We start from the raw sequence: 15,951 nt of genomic DNA, 5'->3' as shown, positions 1-15,951 counted from the left end.
TATGTTACACTGTATTCGTAAAGATACAAGCTTCTTAATTCTTAGATTATTTACATCTTTAATAAAATATGGTCAACTAATTTTTTTTGTGTGGTTTTTTTTTGTGTGTGTGTGTCCTGAAATACTTTTATTTTAGGAAATACAATTTATCTCTGGGAGTTCTTACTAGCGCTGCTCCAGGACAAAGCTACGTGTCCTAAATATATCAAATGGACTCAAAGAGAGAAGGGCATTTTCAAACTGGTAGATTCCAAGGCTGTGTCCAGGTTGTGGGGAAAACACAAAAACAAACCTGACATGAATTATGAAACAATGGGTAGAGCTCTCAGGTATGTGCATTTTTAATAATAGACTGGTTTTGTTGCCTTAGTGTTTGCATGCATTAAATGCCTAATCTAATTTGTGTAACAACAGTAAAGAATTAATACTCTTACCAGTTTGGGAAATGAAGATGTTATTTCAGCAAAATAAATAAGCTAAGTAAAAGTAACCCTTGCTAACCTCAACCTCACATCAATAGCTGAGACACATTCAGTGCTGCTGCAAAAACTGATCTTTGCAGTCAGCCACAGACAAAGTAAGAGACTGACGATTCCAAGTGGGGCAGGCCTTTTACTGAAAATTGTATTCTCCTTTCTCAAAAAAAAAAAATATTCCTAAATTCAGGTGTATTAATGAAATTATTTCTACTTGTTGCAAATGATCCCATTTCCAGTGGAAGATACCGTTTTAGAGTGCACTTCTGTGAACTTGTCTGTACAGACACTTCTAAAACATCTTGACATGTGCCTCTGCCTGTCAGGCTGGGATTTTTCTCCTGCATAAAAGCCTGTGCAAAATAAGCAGACATCCACGAAGCTTCAGTCTTACCTGCTGATTCATAATTATCTGACTGAGCAGCTATACATTTCTTTTAATTTCCCTTCAGCCCTCAACTCTGTGTGTGTAATTTCAAGTTGTTATAGTAATTTGTAAATATAACAGAAGTAGTCCTCTCCTGTCCTGTTCCCTTTGCTTTGTTGTAGCTAAAATGTTTGCCTGTGCTTACTGGTGAATAAGCATGAATTCGGGTAACTGAAAAAACTGGATGAGTCAAGAGAAGCATTACACGTTTCGGGCAATTTTCAAAGACTATGAGTTGATCATAGAGCTGCCAAGTCACAGAGTTCTCTTTCTCCTCAGAGTTATCTGAGGTTGAAATTAAAAGGTGACAAGAAGTACCATTAGAAGAAAGTTGTTTGAGGAAAAAATATGTTATTAAATTGGCCACTCCTTTATAATGACGAAACTAGGCACTTAAAATATTAAACTTTAAGCTTCTGCTTGTTACTGCTGGTCTGATTTTCTGTGAGTTTTGTTGCCTTTTTTTTTTTTTTTTTTTTTGGCAAAAAACCACTGTCTAACTTGATGTGTGTACATTTTCAACAGATACTATTACCAAAGAGGAATACTGGCTAAAGTAGAAGGTCAGCGCCTAGTGTATCAATTTAAAGACATGCCAAAAGATCTCGTCTACATAGATGATGAAGATGCAAGCCCTAGCACTGAATCATCAGATTCAACTCTGCTCTCAGCTCCTGTGGCCAATAGAAACCAGTCGAGCAGATCTAGAGCGTCTGCAAACGCGGGAACAAAGGGAGGATCAACCACAGTGCTAAAAACAGGAAACTCGAAGCCTGCTAAGCTGAAGGAGCACGTAGAAGTTGTACAGCAGCAGACACCTGGCTTGACTTCAGAAGTTTTGAGGACAATGCAATCTCCACAGCCAGTACATCCCACTCAGCTTTTTCGGACAGTTCACGTAATGCAGCCATTGCAGTCCCTCACAGAAGGACATGCAGCTGTAACCAGTAATGTTCCGGATGAAACATTAAATCCCTCGGTTCAGAATATAAGGTAAGAAAATGTACAGAAAATAACTGTATGAGTAATAATAAATTCGCTGGAGGATGGCTAGATAAAACAGATTCTGTGCTGTACTTCAGAAAAATTGCTTGTCTCCCAGCTCAGTTAAAGTGAAACGATGTGTTTGTGGCTGATCCTAGGAACTGGGCGTTACTACAGCATACTGCGACCTGTACACTCATAAATGCTCTGCCTTTGGTGGAGGAAAGCACATCTTTCCTGTTGTATTAGGCCTGGTGCAAGTCCTTTAGAGTGGAAAAGTAACACAATTTTTCTTTAAAATTGGTCTCATCAGTTCTGTCCCACAGCAGAGGCAGTATTTTCATGGTTCAGCTTTTTCACTGACTGTTTGGTGTCTTTGCTTTTGAATTATACATGGTGTGTCTGCATGATCCCTTCAAAAAGATTTTCCTCCTTGCTTCTTAATTTTTCCTCTTAATTTTTTGTCATCTCTTTCATCTTTTGTATTGTCTCCGGTTAGAACAGGGGAAAGCTCTGTGTTACCTACTGTAGCATTTTGCTGCTTTTACAGGAGCGTGTTCTTTTGATTTTTGAAAACAATTAACAGAATAATTTCATGGGATTTGTATATCTGCAGACTATTTTGGGAGACAGAAATGCTTCCAGGCTTAGTTTGTAAGTCAGCTGGCTAACACTAGCAACGTTTAAGCATCATGACTCCTTTGCTGTCTACCTGTTAGTAGCAGCATCCTAATTGAAGAGGCTTTAAAAACAATCACTTAAGCCTGGTTTTACCCTAGCCTGAGGCATCCCCTGATGGAGCTTGTTCATCTCCACTGACCACAAAAGACCTAAAAAAAATAAATGTTTTTGTAATCTAGGCCTTTCACAGGAACGTCAGAGTTGTATATGTTGATTCTGGACCTTAAAGCTGTTTCAGGGAATCTTCAGAATGTAATTCAGGAGCCACTCATTCTTAATGAGTTATGAATATCACTTTTTTTGGGGCGTATTTGCTGTGTTAACATCACTGCTATAATGGTTATAATTTTGTGCTCCAAAATGGCAATACAGCTATTTCATGTTCCCTTCCATCCTCTCTTCTTTCCTTTGAAAATTACATCCAGAGCCACCTATAGATTTGGAGTGGTACTGTCTGGGGTTAACACTAATGAGACCAAATAATTTCTTTGTTTCCAAATAATCTCTGCCACTAGAGAGATGTTGTAAAAGCTAGTCAGGTATTAAAACTCCACTTATATAAAAGGAAAATCCAGAATAGCAGTAACAGGTAGGTTTTTCAGAAGAACTGAAAGAAGAACTGAAACTGTTTAAATCAGGCTCCAGTGACTGATACAATAGAATCAAGAAATGCTATAGGAGGTAAGCAAGTAGTTGAGGAAGCTGAAGATTTATATATAGGAAATTGCAAACCAAGACTGCAGTTTCTTTCCTTGGGGTAAAAAAAGAAATCTTTAAAATTATCCCTGGACTTCGTAGTTTGAATCCTTTTTTTCTAAATTTCCTTTAAAAATATGAAATGTTTTCATTCACATTGCAACATGAAAAATTCACCTGGAAAAGAGAAATTCACTGGTTAGTAAAGGTTGCAAGAGAATGAATACATTGAGCCATGAAAGCAAAACCCCTTATCATAGTTGCTGGTAGGCACTGTAAAAAAAACCTGGAGAGTTATGAATTTTAAGTAGGCAATATCTGTTTTTGTTTGTATTTTAATACTAAAATGCATTATTTGAAAACAGATTTCTTTTTACTTATTGTTCTAACCAACTAGAATTGGTTCAGGATGTACATAGGGAGGGAATATTATATTTGATCAGAAGTTTATGTGAAAGCTGTTGCCTAATTATGACTAATTTGACGAAAAAAAAAAAGAAAAAAAGAACCAGTTTTGGAATTTATTTAGAAAATCAATAAAAAAATCTGCATCAGGGTGATATGTCTTCTGGGTTTTTAAAGCTTAGGAATGAAGTTACTTGGTATAGTACAATCCTATGATTTCGGGGTTGATGAAGGATTTAATTACTTGTAAGTTGTAAAAAGCGACTACGGCAATATAGTGAAAGAAAACGAGTACAGACATACTTGAAGCTATACAGTGCCATTTAAGTCAGTGTCGTAGTTGAGCCCCAATGGGAACCAGACTACGCAGTCTCTCTCTCGCTCCCCCCACCCTCCGAGAGAATAGGAGGAGATGATATAAGGAAAAACGGCTCGAGGTTTGAGATAAGGACAGGGAGAAATCCTTAAAGTTACCGTTATGGGCAAAACAGACTCGACTTGGGGAAAACTATTCATTTATTTCTAAAATTAGCAGGAGAATGAGACAGCAGTAGAATAATGCTATTAAACATTAACGAGGGAGAGCTCAGCAATTTACAGAGTTAAATAGCTCTAGGTTAGACCTACACTAGATTAGGTGTCAAAACCAATATCGATAGTATAAAAAATGGTAACAACAAACAGAAGTATCTGTAAGACCCAATAAGGCAGCAGGCAAGAAGTCCTGCCTAATATTTGGAAAGCTACTCAGTGACATTATGACATCCAATGATTGCCTTGCAGTATTTCATAATCGGACCTTTGGCAATAAGCTAAGGGGAAAAAAGTGCTAGAGATATGATACCTGTGTGGTGTTCGAATGAAGTAAAAGCCCCTAAAGCCATGGAGTTCTGTATTGCATCGGTTCTAATCCTGTGTTTCTAACTTGAAACATTATTCCATGGAGTCTTTGATTGCAAGATGTCTTTTCTTAGGCAAGATGACAGAGTGTCTCAGATGAAGGAAAAAAAACCAACCAAGATCCATCAGATCTTTTCAGTACAGTATGGAATTACTGAATAGCATAGAGGTATTTCTAATTACAAAAGAATGTACTAAGGTGTCTGAGCAGTTAGAGTGAAAATGAAAACCACAACCCAGATTTTTTTTGGTATGCTTTCAACTAGGATGGTCCAAGCTGCAAGCCAAGGTGTTGCTGAGTCCTGTGCAGTAGTCACTGCCCATTCCAGGCTCTAAAAATACTCAGTTTCAAAATGCAGACTTGAAATAGTTTGGTGAGGTAGGACACAATGAACATTTTTCAGAGCATATATTTTAGGTCTTGTTTTATAATAAGGCTAAAACAAAGGAACTGGATTTGGGGTTTGTTTGTTCAAGCAGCCGTAAATGTCTAGCAGTTGGAGGTGTTTGTGTACACTTTCTGAATTGCTGCAATGGAGCTTCCAGGAGGGATGGAATGAATGGTTTATGTGATCTGAAAATGTACAGCAGGGATGATTGCCATTATAGAATAAGGGCTGACAAGCCTTCTAATTGTATACAGGCACTCTGTAGGTTGTGGTTGGAGTCACTTTATGCTGGTTTTATAAGGAAGCATGACATATAGCAACGTTGGTTGCCAGCTGCTGTTCAGAGGTTGGTAGATAGTCAAGGTCACTTGGGAGAAAGGGCAAAAAGGGTTTGGTAATGATCCTCAGAAGTTTGTGTGGTTTTTTTTTTTTTTTTTTTTTACGTGTGCTGGTTAGTGGTTGGGCTCTACCTTGAAGCGTGAACATCTTGGATGCATATAATTTGTCTTACGCAATGTAGTTTCTAAAGTTTTATTCATATAAATGTTTTTCTCCCTTCTTCATTGAAATAAATGTCCTTCCCTCTGTAGGAATTTGCTTCTGTTGTGTTGTGAGAAGAAAAAACATTATCTGATTAACCGCATACTATATAGAAAATATTGAGGATTTTTGAGGTCAGAACAATTGGCTGCTTAACACTGAACCATATCCTTCAGAGAAGTCTGAACATGCATCTTTTCTGCTGAGGAACTTGGTAAAAGAGTCACATTTGAAGAATGTTGGTGAAGGGCTTGCGTCACCATCTCTCCTCTGCACTAGGCGGCATTGCCTGGTAAAGTTTGCTTCCAGAGCATCGCTGGGAGAGCGTGGCAGCCGTTCCCCAGGGCCTTTTTGTGTTTCTCAAAGAAACGGACAGTGAAAATCAGGGGTTGGTTCTTCGCAGGAGACAGGCAGTGGCTTCATTTATAGCTGCACAAAGATCGTGTAGAGTTTTGTGTACTTTGAGAGGAGGGTAGTGCCCTACTCCAGAATGGAAAGGTCTTGTCTTTTGGATGGCTTTTGAGGGGCTTTTTATACAAGTTTTGATGCTGCTGTATGCAGGAGGCAAGAAGTAGCCAGGGAAATATGGCTCTTCTTCAGCACTAGTGCTTAAACAAAACGGCTGTGGTGTGGTGCTAACCCAAGCTTGGGAAATAGGGCAGAGGCAGTGTCAGGTCGTGCAAACTGAGTTTTGGTGACCAGGGAAGACATCTAGTATCCCCAGTGGGAGTGTTTGGAATTGCAAACTCACTGCTATTCTGCAGGTCTAACCACTCTGGCTCGGGGGACGCAAGCACACTTGTTGCAGTCTCCAGTAGTGTAACTGGGAGCTGAATTTGGCACCGCATGTTTCCAGTGATAAGACAAAAATAAAAATGCCTCTCTGGATGAGCATTTTATTTCTAACTTTTTCCAATGAATCAGCTTTTTTAAGGAAGGGGAAAAAAAGTCTCAGTGCTTGTAAAATTGCTCTGTTTAAACTAGATTAACTGACACAAGTTAATGAGAATATCTGGTTTACTGGAGTCGTCGTGTTTTAGCGTGGAATTTGGAGGCGCTGAAGTAGCCCTGGGATTCAGCTCCATGTTCATTGGGTCATTCTTGAGCATAAAGGGCATCCCTTCTGTTGATCCAGAATGTGTACATCTCCTGTAAGGCTAGCGACTTGCCTTGCCATGGGTAGTCTAGGACATCATACAGAGCTCTACAGTGTCTGTGTTTGGGCAACTAAATTGTTCCCTTAAATGACCAGGGCTACAGATAGAGAGATGCATTTACCTTTTATCTAGAGTACTAGTGATTTAAGATTGAGTGTCTTCTGGATGAAGTTAAAATAGGTTCTCATGTTACTAACAGTTCAGAGAAGATCATATTGTGAGTAATTTAAAATTATATGTCTCTATTTCTTACTAACTGTATGGAACGTAGCTGAATCTTCTAGCTGGCAGCCCTGTATACCAAGAAACTTGCAATTAGCTGACTGCTGACAGATCCTGTGCCATGCTTTAGCAGACTTCAGGTTTTAAAGACAATGTTTCTATCAAAATTCACTTCATTGTTTCTTTTCTGTATTTTCAAGTTGTCATTATGATAGCTTGGACAGAGCATGTTAGAAGACCAGTATCCCGACTGTGTTGTGTAGCTGAAGGAAAAGCTAATACAGACCACAGAAGACCAGTGGGGATATGATCTCGGGATACGCTCTGTGTGTTCACTTCTGAACTGGAGAACTGCTACATGATGAATCAGCCACAGCTTCCATCTTGACCTTTTTTTTTGCAACCTTCAGGGTAGAAAACATTGCAGTAATTAATCCTGAAGGTGACGCAAATGTGGCCCTACAGTGGCAAGATCCTCATTCAAGAAGAAAAGGAAGTAGCTGAAGGTGAATTGTGTTTTTTTTCTGGGCATGAGCATTCTGCATAAGAACAGTGATGAAGCCAACACTATGCCAACAGAGTGGATTGTGCCGATAAGCAGAGGGAATTCTTTGGAAGTCATGTCTACTCCAAGCAAACACATATGCTTTCTGCTGTTGTTCCATAATCTGTTTCTGTGTCCAGGCTATGATGTGTTGGTGGTCTGACTGCAGCTATGCTGATGCTGAAAGACAGACAGATTTGCCTAGCATGAGTATATCAACTCTGAAAATGTGCTTACAGCTGCTATTTCAAATGAAGTGTCTTAATCTTGTGCCATGTATAGATGTTCTCTTGTGTAGGTTGTGCAGTGTATGTCACTGTTACGTTCTGTAATCATACTTCTACACCCTGTCAATATTGGTTTTGCTTGAGCTTGCGTAACCACACAGACACAGGGAGGCAGTCTGGCACTGTCCTACTGAAATTTTGCACTGACCATCTGCTTTCAGTCCTTTCTGTGTGAATAAGAACAAGAGTCAAATGTGCACGATGTCAGCTAATGTTGTAGCCCATCACCCCTTTGCCGTTCTATAGGTACACGAAATAAAAATCATCACAGGTGTCAGATCTCTGTAAAGAGCTCACTAGGGCTCCCTGGGACTTGATGGGGACCGTGAGTGAAGGCATACAATGCCAGCTGAGGACTTGTACATAATTGGAAACAACTCCTGGATAATATTTGGAAGGTCTTACTTTGATCAGCCAGCATCAGTGTATGTGCTTTGGCTCTGTTTGCAGTTAGACAGTAGTCTTTTGTCAGTGCAGCAAGATGGGTCTTCATGCCTGCACTAGAAGAAGCTCTCCAACACACCAACTAGCACTGCTGTAGCCTTCCCCAAAAGGAGGGAATCAGGTGACTGTTGCAAAGAGTTGATCTCTGTTATCTCTTAAGTGAAGGCTTGACAGCATCTCAGGTTTGAGGATGGTGAGGAAAACGCCCCTCCTGAAGGTGTTGATTAGAAATAGGCTGCTGTGATCTCAGTGGGCTTCTACAAGAAGCTTACAACAGGGTGTCTTTCTCAGAACACATTTACAATAGGGACAACTTCTGTCACAGCAAAGACTTTGGTTATAACCAAACTTTTAAATTAGATTTTCCTGCAGCTGAGAAGACCTTTTCTTAAGCCCATTTCTGATTTAATTTCTGTGGTAGGTAGGAAGAATGCTGCTTACAGCAGAAGGGACTTCACAGTCATCTAGACAGATTAATTTTGTTTCTGCACAATGAGAAGCTATCCAGAGGAGCTCTCTTTACATGGCTCTCTTGGCACTGTCGAGGGAGGTGGGGTTTCTGCAGGTCTCTATTAGTAGCAAAGTTTCTGAGTTTTAATTCAGGTGAGTGTGCAGTTTTGAAAAATTCTGTAAGGAAGACTGTAAGACTGTGTGGGTCTGTAAAAAGGACACCAGACTTGAGACCTGAGTCCTCTGTCCTCATGTTGCAAGAGATTATCTTGTCCAGGCAAAGAGCTAGGCAAGAACAGGCAAGTTCTGTCCTCGCTTCAGAAGAGGCTGTGTTCAGACTGGCTATGTAGGCATCAAGTGCCTTTCTGCCTCTCATGGACATCTTCCCCTAGACTGCTTATCAGCTCCTGTCTGCGTGGCTTGGGCTGTAAAGGGCCAGTGGCTATGGCAGCGATACACTGTGGTGCAGTATTGACAAGATTGTTGACGACTCTGAAGGTCATGTGCACAAGTGCAGCTGTGGAACAGTTTGGAGTGGCAGTAGAGCTTCTGAGTTGCATTTGGCTGGTGCTTTCTATAGTTGCTCAAGAGATTGCCTCTCGACTGAGGCATCTGGAGTGGTTCTAACAAGCACATCCCACTCCTGTGCCTCCCTCGCTCTTCCTAGCTTGACTGAGTTGTTTGCAAGCGGTTAGTTGAACAAATGGGGAAAGTCCCTGGAAATCTGCCTGTTTATCTCAAGGCCATCGTTTCCCCTATAGCTGTAGGTTGAACAATATATATGTTGGAGAGGGAATTCTCCTCTGTTACCTCTCTGTATGTATTTCTTAATATTGCCTTGTTTCATTTTCTTACTGTGCTGTGAAGTACTTTACCTTGGCTTGTAGCTTCAATTTTTTTTTTTATCTTCTCCCTCTCTGTTTCATAAATTTCACATAAATTACCATGAACAAACTTGTTTTTCCTGCCTGTCACTTAGTGTTTACTTTATCACTAGTTACCTCTTTGATGAGCTAATACGATATTGCACAATTCTAGAGAAATGGATGATAATTTTCTGCTAGGCTGAAATGACTTCAGAATTTTTGTCATTCTTTTCTCAGTTGTAACCAGACTGTTTTATGGCAGCATTTCCTTTTCATTACTGTTGCTTAATGTTCTTGTTCTTTTTGTAACCTCAGCAGGAGCTTTTAGAGTAATTACCCAATAGATTTGTACTTTAGAGTAGGAAGAGTGTTAGCAAATTGATAGTGAAATTCAGAAGCCTAGCAAAATACACAGTTCAAAGCACCTAAAACAGTGTAGCCCACTGTTAACAGATCATCTTAAGTAGCATGTACTTTTTTTTTAACAGGCAAAATGATTAATAAAACCTGTAATTTTTAAAATTATATTTAAGGCAAATAGTTTGAGCAGCTAGATTTTTAGTTTGTAAACAGACACAGTTGTTTAGTCTTACCAATTAAGGCAAATGTCTTGCTGGGCCTCCATTAGCCTAATTAACGATGTGTATTTATGGTGCTGTGTGCTATTTCATCTTACGCTTGTACAGACATCTGCTGCATGCTTTCCCTCTAGCAAGTTTACACTCTGTGTGTGTGTATACATATATGTGTATATACATGTTTATACATGTGTGTATCATATGTATGTATTTCAACTGCTGGAGAAGATAGAGGATCTGGAGTAAGCTATTAGTTCACAGTATGATGTGCAGGTATGGGAATTGCTTTCAGGAGAAATAAAATGGCTTAACATCAGTATGCAAATAATAATTGCAGTGTGCCAAGACAAATGCTCTGGTTCAGTCATCTCAGAGCTGCTGCTCCTGGTGCTTTGCAGAATGCTCTCTGCACCGACTAGATCCAGTTCACACTTTTTGAGGTTGTCCTTTACAGCCATTTAAAGCTAGAAGCTTTTGTTTTTACTGTTTTGTTTTAAAACAAAACAGCTAAGGAACAAGAAAGTAGCTTCAAAGTCATACTTCGATGGCCTTACTAGCACAGGCTAGCAGCTTCAGCTGCTGCTTTCAAAACTGCAGCTGTTAAGTTGATCTTAATCCTTTAGGCTCAAGTAAGTTTTTTCATGGATTAAAGAGCTGGCTTTGGTATCTACTCCCATATTTTTAATGCTTTTCTGATGGCAAGTGTCAGTTGTCTTTCCTTCTTAGCTGTTCCACTTGCACTGCTGGTCTCTGTAGACGTTCCTGGGCTGAGGTGTATCTATGTGACATTTGATTTTACTGCAAGTTTGTTTAACTCTAGGTAGTTTAATTAAAAAAAAAAAAAAAAAGGCAAGCCAGTGGATGTCCTCATCCTGTTACTACTTCTGACACAGACATTTTTCTATCAATGACCAAGGGGAATTGTTGGGGAAGAGTTAGCACTGACAACCCTTAGCAGGCTTGGTGTGAGCCTTAGCGCTGTCGTGCTGTCATTCCGAGCCTTGCACTTTTAGCTCAGTTGCTGATATTTGCTGTGCAGCACCAAGTTCTCCAGAAAGTTTAAAGAAAGAAGCGATCACTCCTGCCTATGCTTCATCTCCAGCCAGTCCCTATTTCCATGAGCTTCTTCCTTGAGCTGTCTCCAGTTGAGTGAAACAGGACCTCAAGATTGACTCTGGTGTTAGTCGCATCAAATTTTGTGTCCCGTTTATGGCTTCTGTGGGGAGACCTGCGCAGGAGCCTCATGGGCAATAATTTGGATTTGTTTTGCTGTAGCAGCATTCCTGGGTGCAACCTTCCTCTTTTTTTTTTGTGAGGAAAAGAAAGATAGAGATGCAAATTTTGTTCCTTGTATTACCAAGCCATGTTGGAAGGAGGGGAAAAATAGCCTGCAGCAGGGACTGGCAGCTGGAGGATGCTCAGGGAGGAGGTGCTGACATGCTCTGAGCCTGATACCAGATGGGTTACTGGAGCTGCTCTTGCTGGAGCAATCTGTGGAGCACAGCTAGAGAGGCCTTTCCCAGAGGACTGAGCTGAGAGGAACCTGGGAAATCCTCTACAAATGTTCCTGCACTTGTCTCTGCTGCTGCACTAAGGAGCTAGGAGTGGTTGGACTACTGCCAGCAGCAGCATCTGCATCCACATTGCCCCATAGCTTCAGCATCACTTAAGTCCTGCTTTGGTAAGCTTTTTGTTGTAACTGTGAGAGCCAGAAATTGGAGTTTTGAATATGCTGAGTTTGGTCTGACTGGTCAATGGCTAAATACTGGCAACTAGGATTTCACAGAGCTGTAAAAAATGGGTACTACATGGGTAGAACGACTATAGAAAGGAGTACATTCCACAGTAGACGTATAGTAGACAACCCTTACAGCATAGCTGAGGACCAGTCTTCAGGAAGAAGAGCAGGCAGTATTGGGCATGGACTTGAAAGTACAAATGTTGACAGTAAATTGCTTTCCCTCTAAAGTGATTTCAGCAGAGGTAGAAATAAGCTAGGAGGAGGAGACAACAGTTATTTTTGGTTTTGGTTAGTGTCACATATGTTCAAGAAAACACAAGGGAGAGCTTACGACTAAAAAAGGGAAGGAGGGCGGGCAGGAGAAAACGGTGAAGAGAAGCAGGAAGGTTGGAGAGAACTTCGCAAGATGGGCAAGAAGGGAAGAAAAGATTGTTGGAGACAGTGCGGCATGGTGGGCTGGAGCAAGCTGTGGGAGGGCATCGATGCATTTAGCTTTCCCTTCCAGTTGCCTTCCCCTGGAAATTATTTGCTTCACCAGGAATATGTTGTGTTTTGGTTTTTTTTTTGTTTGTTTTGTTCTGTGTTTGTGTTTTTGTTTTTTTTTTTTTAACTTAAGTATGTTGCATGACTGGAGCGTATGTGTTTCAGCCACATCGCTAAATCACCATTGTCCATTTTAGTAGTTGTGTACTTCAGCAATATGGCTGTTAGTCCTCTAACATTGCCCTCTCAGCCATACATATGTAGAAGGTAGTGTGGTACCTAAGTCTGTGATCCTGCAGCTGATGGAATCATTCCCAATTTAAACTGATGTTTTGGGAGCAAATTCTGTTCATTTGCTTTACCAGAAGAAGCCTGGCAGACAGAGACCTCTGTGTCCTGGGAGTCTGAGAAGGTCCTGAGCAGACTCACTGTTACAGTGCAGATACTTTTGCATATAGGTAAATGTATAAACAGATGTCAGGAAGATTGATGCCCAACCTAAGAATTACTTAGGCTGGGTACCTCATGAAATTGATGGAGGAGGTATAGTGATGCTCGTGATGTTGGTTGATGCTTGAGAAGGAGATCTTAGGTGCGCTTCCCGGGTTTTCTGATGAACTACTGACTGCATCAAAGGCAGGCTGTTCATTTTGGTGATGGTAGTGCTGTTCATGCAGCGTACCTTTACTTTGGGAACTGTGTTGCTGCATTCAGGGGTGAGGTCTGGTTCTTCTTTCATTAGGAGGGCAACTGCTACCTCTTTCGGATCCCTTAGGTAAATGAAATGTTTATGATGCCAAGTGATTTTTTTTCAGTAGTAAATCTATAATTACTTCAAATCTCAGCGTGGAAGTGTTCTGACCCTGTAATCTTTTCTAATCTTAATAGGACTTTACAGACTCCAACCCAAGTTCCAGTGGTTGTTTCTCCTGGAAACCAGCAGCTGCATACTGTAACACTCCAGACGGTGCCTCTTACTACAGTGATAGCCAGCACAGATCCAGCCTCAACAGCAACGCCCCAAAAATTCATTTTACAAGCCATTCCTACTTCACAACCCATGACGGTTCTTAAAGAAAACGTCATGCTACAGTCTCAGAAGCCAGTCTCGCCTCCTTCCTCAATTGTGCTGAGCCCAGCACAAGTTCAGCAGGTGCTCACCAGCAGCGTGCAGACAATTTGCAATGGAACAGTCGACATGGCTTCATCTCCATCCTTCAGTGCCACTACCCCTGTGGTAACATTTTCGCCTAGCAGCTCCCAGGTGGTTGCTCATCCATCGGGCACGGTGATCACTTCGGTTATTAAAGCACCAGAAACAAAACAGGTTGGCATACAAGGAGTGGTAAAAGAAGAAGATAGTGACAAATTAGAGGATACTGAGCAGTCGGAGCAGAGATTCCAGCAGCAACCATTTGTGATGGTTGTGTCCAGTTCAAATGGTTTCCCATCTAACGTGCAAGTGAAGCAAGAAAATGAGCCATTGGAACCCAATTCATATTAATAAATGTTTTTTTTTTAAAAGACCCTGTGGATGATTATTTTCTTAAATGTGATGGGACCTTTTCAGTTATGTATATATGATTTGATTCTGAAGCAAGATGTTGCAAAGCTACTTAATTTCTGCAGTTAATTATTAGAATTCATGCTTTAGAATGGATTTTGATTTTCTGTTAATTGCTAAATGTTACCATATAAATAAAATTATATATTACTCATGTTTCAAAATACAGGCATGAAGGAACAGGCTTTTTACGCTATGAAGAGTTTCTCCTGAGGTTGTTGGCCAAAGTTTCAAACTTCCTTCTTTTACTGTATCTTTTCAGTCTGCTGCCGATTTACATTGCAGTAATGTTATTATAACCTTTTCTGTTTAATCCGTATGTGTATCACTTAACTTTTGAAGCAACAGTTACTTTTAGTGGGACATTTTCATTCCATGTGTATGAATTTTCATGATCAAGTATGTGTTTCGTACTGGTGAATTACACCAGTTTTAGACTTTGATAACCAAGTATCCTCTTGCATTTTTTTTTTGCAGCACAAGCTCTTGTGTGTGCAAAATGGAATTTACACTCCTATTGAGAGTACACAAAACATTTATTCCAGTAATGGACAATGCCATGTCTGTATTTTATATGAAAACATCGGATATATTTAATTCCAGAAGCTAACAGCATCACTACAGGTGCAAACGTTTCATGCTATTTTGCGACTATAAAGCTTAACAATCTTGCTTTCTACTTCAGATTATTTTGTAAGGGAGCAGGGAAATGAAATATATACAATTTATACAGACGTTTGGAGATTAATACTGCTAAGAGCTTTTTTTTTTTGATTGTAAATAATGTACATTCAATGTCACGAGGAAGTTTTTTCAGCTAATTTGTTTCCATACAAATTTTTGATAGATGCAAATAAGATCATTATGTTTAGAGGTCTAATGTTATATGTATTCATATTACAGAGTGAATTTGTATTTAAAGACAAATTTTTAAATGATGGAGCCCTCTGAACCTTGGGTCCTTGTCTTTTGTATTTTTAATTGGTTTATTATGAAAATAAATCAAGCAGAAAACCATTTTTTCTGTATTTACTCTTAAATGTCCTCATAGCCAAAATACACTGAGAAATGGGACAACATGGTTAATCACTGTGGGTCTGTGGTGGGACATGAGCAATTCACGAATCCCTTCTGAACAGACTGGAACGTACCCAGCACGCTGTGAGTATCCTTTGAAACAGCAGTACTGTAAGTTTCTGTAGCTCAAACGAAAGTTGAGAACAGGACTTAAACTCCTCCTTTTCCATCAGTTCCCAATATGTTACAGAAAAACAACTCAATACTTTCAGCATAATTCTTGGGGTGCCATTCGTTGCCAAGGTCTTTGTAGCCTTTATAACGCAAACCACAAGGGCTTCAAACCCTCGCAAATTGCAATGTTTCAACAGAAGGTGGATTAAAAGTAAGTACGATGCCTGGTAAGATTAGTGGAACGTCAAATTAAAGGAAATACTACTTTCTGTGATTGAATTCATGCAGGAGTTTTATTGATTGGTTCATAAGGTTAAATTTAACTTTAAGCAGATGAGTACTAGAAAAATCTAATGGCAGCAGAACTGTGGCACAGATGGCTTGGTCTAGTTGAACAGAAGTAACTTTACAAACTGCACTGAACGAGCAGTTCTCTGCCACAGCTGCTCTCTTTCTTGGCAGTTGAAACTGCCCTGTTTAATTCACTGTTTCTTCCCTCTGACTCTTGTGCCGTCAGGCTTCCACCTGCAAATCCAATGCGCCTCACCCCATTTTCAGGAAGGCTGGCCATACCCAAACTGAAGCAACAGCAGTCGCTGCCAGCTGACCGGTGGTTGTTTGTCTGGCAGTGCTCCCTGCAGCTGGGGACTGCTGGCAGTATCGCTAGGAACGCGAGTAAGCGTTGTACAAGCGTATCTGATACAGTTCGCGTCCTGCGGTCGATTTCAGATTGAAGAAAGCACTGGAGAGGGAGGCTAGGTTTTTTTTAATCAGACTATAAAATAGGGACTTTTTCCTGAAGTACAAGTATTTCATAATACTAGGAAACCTGAAGAGATAACGCCTGACTGACATTAGTGTTTTTAAAAGTGGTTAAGTTGTTTTGCTGATTTACTGGGACCATGAAAAAAAAGAAATCACACCTT

At 40.2% G+C, this 15,951-nt stretch overlaps 1 protein-coding gene across 2 annotated transcripts in view; it reads left to right on the top strand.

The window, feature by feature from the left end:
• ELF1 (E74 like ETS transcription factor 1) overlaps window positions 1-14,851 on the top strand; it is a 67,960-nt gene extending 53,109 nt beyond the window's left edge. For both annotated transcript variants that reach the window (XM_086771798.1, XM_086771799.1), the window contains 3 exons: window positions 137-329; window positions 1,429-1,896; window positions 13,159-14,851. In XM_086771798.1, coding sequence (XP_086627924.1) covers window positions 137-329; window positions 1,429-1,896; window positions 13,159-13,774 — 1,277 coding nt within the window. In that variant the 3' untranslated portion in view covers window positions 13,775-14,851. The remainder of the gene's footprint in view (window positions 1-136; window positions 330-1,428; window positions 1,897-13,158) is intronic.
• Window positions 14,852-15,951: the final 1,100 nt, after the last annotated feature.

The sequence above is a fragment of the Chlamydotis macqueenii genome, chromosome 1, assembly GCF_036417535.1.
Source record: "Chlamydotis macqueenii isolate bChlMac1 chromosome 1, bChlMac1.mat, whole genome shotgun sequence".
Classification (NCBI taxonomy): Eukaryota; Metazoa; Chordata; class Aves; order Otidiformes; family Otididae; genus Chlamydotis; species Chlamydotis macqueenii.
The sequence above is the reverse complement of the archived record's forward strand: the minus strand, read 5'-3'. Positions and strand labels throughout refer to the sequence as shown.